General features: G+C 44.6%; 2 protein-coding genes across 3 annotated transcripts; one reads left to right on the top strand and one right to left on the bottom strand.

Moving 5' to 3' along the window:
• Positions 1-1,031: 1,031 nt before the first annotated feature.
• LOC311128738 (cytoskeleton-associated protein 4-like) lies at positions 1,032-4,182 on the top strand. The gene is made up of 2 exons (XM_084160987.1): positions 1,032-1,487; positions 2,652-4,182. Exons 1-2 carry the CDS (start codon positions 1,167-1,169, stop codon positions 3,888-3,890), a joined length of 1,560 nt encoding a protein of 519 aa, XP_084017113.1. The 5' UTR covers positions 1,032-1,166; the 3' UTR covers positions 3,891-4,182.
• Positions 4,183-5,408: 1,226 nt separating this feature from the next.
• On the bottom strand, positions 5,409-11,735 carry LOC311129428 (inhibitor of nuclear factor kappa-B kinase-interacting protein-like). Of its 2 annotated transcripts, XM_084161710.1 has the most exons (4): positions 11,247-11,735; positions 10,943-11,060; positions 8,579-8,800; positions 5,409-8,160 (listed from the first exon to the last, which is right to left on the bottom strand). In XM_084161710.1, the coding sequence occupies exons 1-4, from the start codon at positions 11,465-11,467 to the stop codon at positions 7,540-7,542; spliced, it is 1,182 nt and encodes a 393-aa protein (XP_084017836.1). In that variant the 5' UTR covers positions 11,468-11,735; the 3' UTR covers positions 5,409-7,539. The 2 variants fall into 2 exon arrangements, with proteins under 2 accessions (XP_084017836.1, XP_084017837.1); XM_084161711.1 differs by lacking the exons at positions 5,409-8,160; positions 8,579-8,800 and adding an exon at positions 9,124-10,498.
• Positions 11,736-12,602: the final 867 nt, after the last annotated feature.

Here is a 12,602-nt window from a genome sequence, read left to right as displayed (position 1 = left end):
GCAGTTAGACTCTATTGGACAAAGGCCGAAGTGCCTGGCGTGTACAAACATCAGATAACTAAATCATGCTGCAACTTTTCTTTAACTTTCATCAGACCTTTAAAAACACACGTGAAAACAATTATTTTGTGCAGATGAATAGAAAACATCGACATTTTGTTATCCATTTTGTGTAAAATATGTATTTGTTCTTGAATTTGCATTGTGGCGCCAGCTACTGTTATTGAAACTATTCAAATGTACAACTCTATAGGTTTGCAATTTGCAACATAGGGAACATAGCTACATAGCTTAGGCTAGTTATTAGGGTACTCTGATTGCATTCTATGTATTAGGTTAAACTGTTTGATTAGGTAATAGTATGCCAATAGCATAATGACTTCGGCACAATGGAAGAAATTGAAAATAGGCCTATTTGTTAACATGCATTGTTCATGGATATATATATATATATTTTTTACATGAATAGTTGTTCGAAACCCGTGTTATTCTGGTCTGGAAGAGCAACATGCCTTGAATTGAGGGAACTCTAGGAAAGGATGTCGAGGCATACATGATTAGGCTACTCTAGTTGCCACGTATGAAGGGAGGAGCAAATGAGAGGAAAAAACGATCCAACATCCCCTCCTCTTTACTGTTGCTACAGTATTGAAACAAATTACATCAGCTGTGTTATAGGCTTTATGAATCATGTTAAATGTCATCAACTGGAGGCATAGACCATTGTAGCCTACATGCTTTAAACAAACTGTGCAAAAAACAACAACGCAACAAAACACAAATTAGCATGAATTCTGATATCACTATTTTTCTAGACATGTTTAAGCTATCCTATACCAGGATTTTGGTTTATAGAAACAGGGCTTGAAAGACACATGAAACATCAATGGGCCTTTTTCAATTAATCCAAATAAATAAGCCTAGTTATTTCCTCAACTTTATCAGAACTAATTACTGTGTTTCTGACGTCTTGATTGCATAATTCCAGAGCCATTGGAGATATACGGCAAGAAGAGAGACGCCCCTTTTTCCTCAACGCAAACAGAGTCCTAGGAAAGCCACATCTCGCCCACTGATATGCTAAATGTACAGAAGACAGTACACTGCATCTGTAAAGACCAGCCTCACACTTCCTCGGACCCCACTGGTAGAGAGTTACAGCAGACATGACTTCGAGACACAGAAACAAGAACAATTCAAGCGAAAAGACTACTTCATCCAGCCAAGATGACGTGGCGAAGAAAAGTCCGAAACCTAGTAGTAATGGGGTTAATAGCACCCCAAGCCAGGTGTCGGGGTCGGGGACGGGGACTTCGGTCAAACTTATAGCTGCTTTATGTTATATCGCATTAGTAGCCGCTGCGGGCTTTGCTGCTATTTATCTACAACAAGTGTTGAAAGAAGTCCATCAAATCAGCACCAGAAATGAAGAGACCGTACGGAAAAATGCGGAGGTTGCGCGTAAAGTAGAGAATGTTCTTCAACAGGTAAGCAATGCAATCGATATAGGACAAACCACTAGCCATTTATTTCGATGTTAATGAAAAGGTCGCAAGTTAAGGCAGGCTGTTGAAGATTGCAAACCACGACTAGATAGGATGAACATATAGACTACAGAGAGGAAATGGCTAGAAGAGGGCCACCTCCCCCTCCTCCAAAAGCTTGATGAGCTGGCACAAGAAAAGTACAGATGTAATCAATGCTATTCTTTCCTAGAGAGAGTACTGACATTGCAAAAAAAAAAAAATCCAGGTTCATGGATATACTACATTCTTTATAATCAAAAGGGAAGTTATATTTCTATAGAATTGAGGAATGCATTGATATAATGTATGCAAATTGCACCCCATAAATTCCCTTTAATTTTTATCCAGCTAGCTATGTTCTTGCATTAATTAATTCAGTCAATCAGTTATTCATGTACTTCTTTTCAAGCCGTCATGTAACTTTACTTTGAACTGGATGCTTACATAAAAAAAAAAGCTGCATATGTAGGTCTACTCCACAACAGCTGAGTTATGTAACAAAGCAACGTAACCTACTCATAAGTTACTGTAACTAGGTAAACGTGGTAAAGAAACACCCCCCAGGGAAAAACATTAGCTAAGAACACACATTCTACAAGTAAATCCTGAAACATGCATTGCAGAGTCTCCTATAGGTAAACCTCCTATGTGAGGCTGTGTCAACTATTGTTGTATAAAGCTATTTGATTAACCGTGTCTTTGACTGCAAGCTATAAAGTCTATTTTAATAACTACCTAGCCAAACAACTCTTTTGTCATCCATCCTTAGCCAAATTTCTTGGTATGTACTGTACCTGTGTTTTCAGACAAGTACATCTTCATCACAGGTGTGACTATACAGATGTACAGCTTTAAACCTGTGTTATACCATTTAATAGTAGTAATAGTGTTAGATAATGTGGTTATTATATTATTTATGCATACATACAGTATTTATAGTAGGGATGTGACAGATTGTAAGGATTAGACAGATTAATCATTAAAGACTAATCGAATAATCATTGTGGCCCTAATCTGTATTGATGACCAAAGGTTGACCTACACTGAGTGTACCAAACATTAAAAACACCTTCCTAATATTGTTTTGTACATTCAGTGTATTATTCCCTGTCTGTGGTTGTGTAGGTGGACAACGTAAGGGGCTCTGTGGACGGGTTGGAGTCGGCGCTGGGCACCATGCGGGCAGAGCAGGAGGCGGGGAGCTGGGCGGTGAGGAAGGGCGAGGCAGAGACACGGCGCGTGGAGGAGGCTCTTCAGAGTCTCCAGAACGAACTGCTGGTTGACCTCTCAGAAGGCATCAAGGAGGTGAAGGAGGCCAGAGAGCGGGACTTCTCTTCCCTGGAGAAGACGGTGGAGGAGCGTCTGGCTGAGTTGAGTGCCTCCATCGCAGCCAGCGTGACCGAGTTCACCGAGGCCCAGGGCGAGACTCAAAGTCAGCTGGCTGACCTCAAAGCCCGTCTGGACGACATGGAGGACCCGGCGCTGATCAGGCAGGAACTGTCCGCCATTGTCGACACCGTCGCCGGGCTCAGCTCCACTAAGCAGGCTGCCGATGAGTCTGCCTATTCGCTGAGGGAGCAGATCACTACGGTGGGGGCGGAGCTCCAGACCCGTAACCAAGAAATAGCCTCGATGTCGCAGGAAGTGGAGGCAGTAAGATTGCTGGTGCAGGAAACAGCAGGGAGCTTGCGGCAGCAGGTGTTGGGGGCAGAGGCGGGCATCCAGGGGTTGACAGATCAGGGCCAGAACCTGCAGAGCGGGCTGGAGCTGGCCACTGAAGCTTTACACAGTCTGGAGAAGGAACTGCGGGGGGAGTCGGCCAGGGCTGAGCAGAGGTCCGACGGTCTGGAGGTCCGACTAAAAGTGGCGGAGGATGGTGGAGACTCCCTGGTGGCGTCGCTAACAGGCCTGACTTCCAATGTCGAGGCCCTTCTCGCCAAGTACGATTCCCACGAGAGCACGCTAGCTGCCCAGGGCACGGCAGCCGAGAAGGCCCGGGCCACCCTACAGGGAGAGCTAGAGGAGCTGAAGGGCAGCCTAGGAGAGCTCCAGTCCAACGTGATCGAACTGAGTGGCGCTCAGACCAAGCTGGCCTCAAGGGACTCTAGCCTGGGGCAGCAGATAGAGGGGCTAGAGCAGAAGCTAGAAGCCCTGGGGGAAGCCTCCAAGTCAACCAGCCACCCCCCACCAGAGCTGGAGAAGCTGAAGAACACCGTGGATGGCCTGGTGGGGAATGCTGCCAAGCTGGAGAGCCATGAGAAGGCCATCGAAGCCCTACAGGGGTCACTACAGAAGACCATTAGCTCATTGGAGGCCTTGGCCAAAGCCCCAGCCGAAGGGCAAGAAGGTGTAAGGGGGGTGTAGGAAGAAGAAGAGGAGGTCGTTTTCAGGAGGGGGTTAAGTTAACATAGACTGGGTTGGGTCAATGAGAAAAGGGAAACGTGGACTGCTGTGAATTTTAATACAACACTGCACTGTAGTTTTTTGTTTGTTTATTTTTTTTCTTCTCTCATTTGAGTTTTTCATTTTGTCAATTTCTGTTACTGGGTGGTTTCACAAACCCAACTTACAATATAAACTCTTGTTCAGGAGCGTGTTATGGTTTACTGATTGTGTTTTGTTACAAAAATAAAAATTGGGCCACCACATTTCTGTGTAGACAAGTTATTGAATTGATTTATTATAACCTTCATCGTACATTGTATGGGGCTAACTCACTCCAACCATCTCCGTGACAGATGCAAGGTAGCCATTTTGCACACCACCACACTTCATCAATCTCACTGGAGGTGAGTATTGAGGTAAAAGGTGAGAGTGGGTCGATCTGTTTCTAGTAGAAGGTCATTGGATAAAGATCATAGAAAATCCTTCATAGGATACAGGCTACAAGGTTAAAGCACTCCCAGTTCATTTAAAGGCTCACTCAAGGGCTGTGATCCAATTGGCACCCTATCCCCTATATAATGCACTACTTTTGACCAGGGCCCATAGGGCACTAGTCAAAAGTAGTGTTCTACATGTATTGGGACAGTGACCATTTTGTTGTTGTCTTGGCTATGTACTCCAGCACTTTGGATTTGAAATGATCCAATGACTATGAGGTCAGCTTTAATTTGAGGGTATTTTCATCCATATTGGGTGAACCGTTTAGAAACTACAGCACTTGTACATAGTCCCATTATTGTAATGGTGGGAGGTTAGCATTTTTGGGGAGTATGATATTTATGCCACTGTAACTTTCTCAATCATCATTATTCACGATTCATTCAGATCTATCCGTAATCCTGGTAGTATCCACAGTAATGTAGAAGTGTTTAGAAACATATTCTACTCTATTTACAATAAAAGTGACACAATACATTATTTACCATTAACTTCAATTGAGCACAAAATTATCTGAAACACAACCAAATCAAACAGCAAATGCATCCAGCAAATTTGTAGAGTCACAAGCTTGAAGAAATCATTGCGTGCTCGGAATATGGGACCAAATACTTCACTTTTGACTACTTTAATACACATAAGTGAATTAGTCCCAATACTTTTGGTCCCTTAAAATGGGGGGGGACTATGTACAAAAAGTGCTGTAATTTCTAAACGGTTCACCCGATATGGATGAATATACCCTCATATTAAAGCCGACAGTCTAAGTTAGCCTCAGTCATTGTATCATTTCAAATCCAAAGTGCTGAAGTACAGAACCAAAACAACAACAAAAATGTCACTGTCCCGATACTTTTGGAGCTCACCGTATATAGGGAATAGGATGCCATTTGACATACAACCTGGTACTCCAGACTCAGAGTATATAAGTGGACTTAATACAGTGTGTGATGCTTCATCAAAAGCTTATTGTAATATTTCATTAGGAAACACTGCTGGGACAGTCAAGTGAGATAATTTATTGAAAGTAATTACTTTTCATCTGAAGAGGGAAGGAGATTGCTTGCTAATTCAATCATTTCCTGATAAGCCACTCATATCCTGGTTTGAGTCCTCACACACACAACCTTCCATTCAACAGGTGCCATTGCCTCAACATGTTCAAGAAAACGCATAAACATGTACAGGGAATACAGAGTACACACAAACATCCCTCACAAGGAGAACAATATATCCAAGCCTTTAAAACAAACAGAAAACACATGATCTCTGCAGTGTCCTAACACCACTACAATGGGGTTGTGGTAGTTTAAAGGAATTGCTACTGTAAATACGTGGTGTGATCTGTACATGTAATTAGCTTTAGTTAAAACGGTGTTAACACTCTTTACCCAAAGACCAGCTGCAATCTGCGTCCTAATGCCTGGTTGTCATTGAGCAATTCCAGGTATGTGTAGGTTCAACTCTAACTTTAGCGATGACATGCCAATGTGCATGTTAAACAAGTTGCGATTGGCTCTCGGGTTGGAGATTGGCCTTTGGTGATTGGCTGTGCGGTCGTCAGCGCATTGTTCAGCTCCGATACAAACTTCCTCCTTCAGATGTACATTTCCTGTAAAACACCTGGATGCTTACTCAGTGGAGTGACCCTAGAAATGCAATCAATAGATTGGCATGCTTCCCTATCCTACATAATAGTCATGTCTGTTCTACACAACATATTTCTATCTGAACATACGGTAACCCACTGAATAAGCCCAAGGGTTTTTTCAGAGGAGTGCAACGTCAGCAATGTTAACAGCAAAATGTTATACACAGAACAGAAACAACTCTCTGACGTGAATTACAGCTCTACGCAACACATTTCTATCTGCATTGCTCTGCACAGTCAGCCCCATTGAATAAACTCCTGGTGACAGATTGTTTACACCAGGGTGTGCACAGGCAAAGCTCCATTGCCTTGAGGGCTGCAGTGTTCTGTATTCTATTTTAGGTCCCTATACCTTTTAACCACAGACTCATTTCAAATTGATTGATGGCAGAGAGATGCAAAAACTAGTAGGACTAGCTAGCCATGTGGAACCCCAGGTCAACCCAGGACATGTATTCAGTAGGGCAAACTATTTAGAACATTGCAGGTGAAAAGTAATGTATAGAGCTGACATCATCATTCCCTGTTGTATAGAACAGAATCATATTGTAGCATAACATTCCTCCTGAACAGGCCCCTTAGCCTGAGAATGCATACCCATGTGCAGGTCACACAGGGGTCAAGCAGTGTTGTTACAACCCCACCACTGGTCAGACTGATAAGGGGGAAACTGTTCAAGAGACTGCTCACATTCCAAAACTGTGGACCAGCAAGACCTCTCATTCACCATGATTGATGCCATTTTTCTGAGAGAAAAAAACACCAACATTCCAGCCTCCTAGGATGCCACAGGTTGGCATTTATTGGGATGACTCATGTACTGGAGGCAGCTCTGCAGGGTAGTCACTAGTTGGCACAGCCAAAAGTAATAAAATCATATTTTAAACCTAACCCTAACCTAAACCACACTGCTAACCTTATCCCTAACCCTAACCTTAAATTAAGACCAAAAAGCACATTTTCATGAATTTTGACGATATATAGCCAATTTTGACTTTGCCACTGGCCCATCTAGTGGAAATTGCTCTGCCTCCTGGACAAGATTCATCCCAATTAACGTCAACCTACTCATAGGCCAGGTTCATTCAAAGAAACAATTTGTAAAGCAACATAAGTTAGTCAGCATTCTAGACAAAAGGCCCAGTTAGTCTCAACCTAACCCCTAGCACTTACCGCTCAATCCCCTGAAGATCTGTATAGGTATACAGTAAATGGAAAGTATACTGGAATGTATAGGGGAAGTAACCTGATCTTCTGGGGTTTCCACCATATTGCTTACATTAATCAAGATCTCTGAGGGTGAATCCAGAAGTACCTGTTGTAAGGGCTAGGTGGGGTCGACCATGTGTGTACAGAGAGATCAGCAAACTCTGTTTGAGATTTACAAAAATGTGCAAGTTATTGTAAGGGAATGATTGGTGACAAGCTGAAAGTTTGCCATTTACTCTGTAGATCTATAGCTTATAAAAAAGCACTCCTTCACAGCTCTCCTTCCAGTGTCTGAGGGAGGGCTTCACTCACGTTGACCTTCTGCAGAAGCATCTCTCCTCCCACTACGGGCATCTCAGGCTCAACTATCTGACTCAACTGCTGTGTCACAACTCCTAGGTCCTCCTCCACAGCGCTGAGGTTAGCGAACGTCTGCCGTAGCTCCGCGATGTCCTCCTCCCTTTTGGTCAGATCCTCGGCCAGACGGCCAATCCTCAGGGTCAGCTCATCCACCTGCGGAGCCAGCGCCCCGAAGTCCCGCTTGATGGCCGCCACCTTGGGCTTGAGGTCGCCGGCAAAGGTCACCGTGCGGACCAATCGGGCACGGCCGCTCTCCAGCTCCCTCAGGCGCGCCGAGATCTGCCGGTCGTTTGCGAACAGCTCAGGGAGGCGGCGTTTGAGCTGCTCCAGGGCTTGGGCGTTGCGCTCCGTGGCGGCCTTGAGGCCCTGGATGCGGTCAATGCTGCCGGCCAGCAGGTCGCCGATGCGTTTGACCATGCTGCGTTCGGCCTGGGTGGCCCTCTCCTCCAGCACCCGTACCTTCTCCAGGAGAGACTCCACCTCCGACTGGAGCCCATCCATCCGACGCACGTCCGTCCGCACCGACGCCACCTAAGAGATGGAGGAAATGGAGAAGGAGGAGAGGGAGAAGATGATTCATGGGCAAAGCTTTACATGAACTGCCTTTCTATTCTATTGCCACGGTTCTGTTCAATCAGTTGTTAAATTCGGTTTAATGTCAGGTTTCCCCAGTTACTTCAGCTTATCCTGACTCTTGCCTCTGGTTTTGAGAGACTTCAACCTTCACGTACTTGGAATATTAATTTCTTGGTATCCTTACATGTAACTACTTTAAAACATACTATTGCCAGTTTATTACAATACAGTGATTGTTTCAGGAATCTTATCTACAGTTCCTGTGTAATTGCCTGAGTTATTACATCCTGGTTACCAAAGTAGTTAGAGCATCTAGATGGCTTGAATCATCATTTAAAAAAAAAGCACAGTAAAGCATAGGCCACTGTCAAACCTTAGTGTTGACATCCTTAGTGATGGCAGAGGTGCGTCCCTCGATTTGTCCCACAGCCTTGGTCAGCGCCGCCACGCTGTCCTGGAGCAGGCTGCGTTTCTCCATTAGGCCGGACGCCCAGTCCTTCAGCTGGCTTACATCCCGCTCCAGGGCCTCAAAGTGGGGCAGGAGACCACCAGGCTGCCTCCCTAGATGCTCCAACAGGATCTGGATGACCTCGCACTGCGCCAGGTCACAGGTGGAAAGACAGAACAGGGCGGCCATTTTAGAAAAGAGCTCTACATAGGAAAAGACTGTGAGCAGCTAGATCATGCAGTCATAGACTGGTAGATAGGATTCATTGAAAAACATGCAGGGTGACTGTCCATAAGTTACCCCACACAGAAAGCTGATGTTTGGTGCAAAACAAAAATAAAAATGGGCAACAACACAAATAGCTTAGAGACTGCTTTTCATTTACTAGAGATGCAAGATAGAAGAGAAGCCTTTTTTTTTTTTTTACACTTGATTTAACAAAAAAATTGAACATTTAAAAGACACAGAGAAACGTTGATAAGGCACTTTTATTAGAAAAGCAATACTGCCATAACTGTCACACTAATTTGAATATAAAATGTGTATAAAAAAAAATTATACAAACTCAACATTTGAGTACCAGATGATATTAGAGTACCTGTCACAATTGTTCTCCTTTCAGACACTGACACGGCAACAATAACAAAGCAAGGAATATCCTTTACAGATTACAGGAGCAGTGTTTGGGTGCAAATGCTACATTCAGTTGCTGATTTTCAGCAGCCAGTGCAGATAATATTGATCGGTGCCCATATGAGATAGTAGTATGTTTGTGAGACAAGACCTTCAAACCTATTGATGAAACACATTGCTAAACTTTAGCAATAGCAAGTTAAAATGCACAAATCACACAACGTAGCAACAGTTTGCCATGTGAGGATTTAACATCAGTTTGAAAACAAATGGAATGACAGGACCACTCCTTCCCGTGGTTTAAACATGATGACATCACACACTGAGGTCAGTATTTTGCACCGGCTGGGGTGGCTCATCCTGCTCTGGGTCCTTGACCTTTCACCCCTCCCTCTCCCCTTCCCCATCCAGCATCCCAGAATTCTCCTGGTTGTCCTGTTGCTCCTCCCCCCTGCTGAGCTGTCCCAGCGTCTCCTTGACAACGGCCAGCTCGTTCCTCATCTTGAGGATGCTGTTGTGGGCCTGGAGGGCGTCCAGAGCCTGCTTGATGTCCAGGATCTCCGTCAGGGCTTTAAGCATGCTGTCCTCCGTCCCAAACACCTGCAGGGTGAGCTCCTCCAGCCTTCGCTCCGCCACGCCCAGGTCTCCCCCCAGCCTCAGAATGGATCGCACCGCCTCCTCGACAGCCGGGAGGTGAACCTCGCACTGCTGGGCCCGGGGGATGTGCTCCTCTAGCTGGACGACTAACTCGGTATCTACTCGGAGCAGGCTCCGGACCTGGTCCTCCAGTTTGTGGAGCTGCTTGGTGTTCCAGTCCAGCTGGTCCTGGGCCCGCTTGGCATCCTCGTCCTCGGTGCGGCCCAGGGCGCGTGTGTTCCGCCGGGTGCTGTCCTCCAGCTCCTCCAGCCTCTCATCCAGTGCCCGGGCCCTCTGCTCGGCCTTGTTCACCCGGTCCGTTGCGCTGGCATGCGCCTCACGTGACTCCGCCTTCAGAGAGGCCAGGTCGGAGGTCACCGAGGCCAGGCCCGTCTGCCACGTCTCCGTCACGTTCAGGAAGCGGGCATTGACTGTCTGGAGATCGCGAGAGGCGGAGTTCTCGTCGTCCTGCATCGCCATGATGACAGCATGGAGCGAGGAGAGGTCACGTTCGAGGCGGGTCGCCAGGGAGACGGTGGAGAGAGCCCCCTGCAGGTCGTCCTCTGAGGTGGCGAGCTGCAGCCGCAACACAAAACAGGGAGGGCTGTTTCTGGTGGGGGCTCTGGGATCCTCAGTATTCTCTCTCACACTCACACATATGCATACAAGTACAAATGCATGCAATTACAGGCACACGTTCAGTCAAAATATGTGTATAGCAATTCTAAGGAAGACAATTTGATTTGATCACAGAATTAAATTCAACTGGATAGGCTATACAATCCAAGATGCAAGAATAACTGCAGCAATAAAGTACATGAATAATGCAGACATGTCTGCAGGGGCTAAATAATAAGGGGGAGGGGCCTACATTATGTGAAAGCAAGACAATGACAGTACCAATACACACAATAACATAAACACACATAACAAAGCATAGATGTCTCTGCATAATGTTTTTGTGTCCTGTTCTTCACGGGAGAGAGATGGATAGACAGTTCCAATAGGAACTAAACGTACCTTCTTGGACACCTTGATGACTTCCTCCTCCATTTCAAGGAGCCTTGCAGTCTTCCCAGACAGTAGTTTGTACTTTTCTTCCACGTCGGAGAACCTTGCATTCTGCTGCAATACCACCCTGTAATGTAAGGGGGGAAATAGCGTAATGAATAGGACAACTCAAACATAAAATGATTAATTTCCTCGTTTGGCCTTACGGAGATTAAAGGAAATAGGAATTATCCATAAGCACACGGACCTTTATAAGCGCTGAAGATTTTCAAATGTTTGGCCTATGCAAATGAATAGGGTTACTTTTACTTACCAAGTAAGCACTATGCAAACTATCAGTGAAAGCAGACAAGTTATCGTTTTCAGATCCAGGGAGGACGGCGAGGAGCTTTTACATTCAGCCAATCTATTTCCTTCCGTAGCTTTTGCTGTCTTTGCTTCATCTTCGGAAGTGTACTTTGATGTTTCAACCGGTTCGTCATTTTGTTTCTGAGCCGTGGTCTTCTTCCTTTGCTTCATTTCATTACTTGCCATTTTTGTAGCCTGCAACAACGTTTCGACTTGCAGCTTCCTTTTGCCTAACTAGGCCTACTTGCAAAGGAATTTATTCAAAGTAGCGTCTGCGACTGCAAGCGACAATGGCCCACAGCTCTAGAAGTTTCGCAGCATACTAGCACAAGAAACTCCATCTAAATTCAAGTTAAATGCATTAGTTCAAATATGAATATAATTTAGAATATTTAGGTATTCCAGAGAATCAAATAAACCTTAAATAAAAGTACGCTACTTGCCAATGCATATAAACAAGTCTACATATCCGGTAAAGGAATCGATCACTTGAACGCTCCTTGAAATTTGGGAAAAATAAAAATGCGTGGCTGGCTGACGCCTGAAAATATTACAACGTGCTGCCCGTTATTTGAGGAGTAGGCCTAGGCCATCTGATTTCAACGTTCCGCAATATACCGTTTGAGGACATTATAAACATTATAAAAACGGTGCGTTATTTCAAGTTTGCTAAATCTAATTAGTATTAATGAGGATAACTGAGGATGACACAGAAAAATCCCAAATTGAGTAGAGCACAGTTATGAGCGGACAACGTCATTCATGCAAAGGCACAAAAAAATACACACAAAAAGGGGGGTAGCCTAATGGTTCGTTTATTTGGCATACAGTGCCTTCAGAAAGTATTCACACCCCTTGACATTTTCCACATTTTGTTGTGTTACAGACTGAATTTAAAATGGATTAAACTAAGAGTGTTTTGTCACTGGCCTACACACAATACCCCATCATGTCTAAGTGGAATTAGGTTTTTCGAAATGTTTTAAATTAATTAAAAATGAAAAGCTGAAATGTCTTGAGTCAATAAGCGTTCAACCCCTTTGTTATGGCAAACCTAAATACGTTCAGGAGTAAACATTTGCTTAACAAGTCACATAATAAGTTGCATGGACTCGCTGTGTGCAATAATAGAGTTTAACATGATTTTTGCATGACTACCTCATCTCTGTACCCCACACATACAATTAGCTGTAAGGTCCCTCAGTCGAGCAGTGAACTTCAAACACAGATTCACCCAAAGACCAGGGAGGTTTTCCAATGCCTCGCAAAGAAGGGCACGTATTGGTAGATGGGTAAACATTTTTTAAAAAGCAGACATTGA

The sequence above is a fragment of the Coregonus lavaretus genome (genome assembly GCF_964263955.1).
Source record: "Coregonus lavaretus genome assembly, chromosome: 5".
Classification (NCBI taxonomy): Eukaryota; Metazoa; Chordata; class Actinopteri; order Salmoniformes; family Salmonidae; genus Coregonus; species Coregonus lavaretus.
Note: the sequence above shows the minus strand (reverse complement) of the source record. Positions and strands in the feature narration are given on the sequence as shown.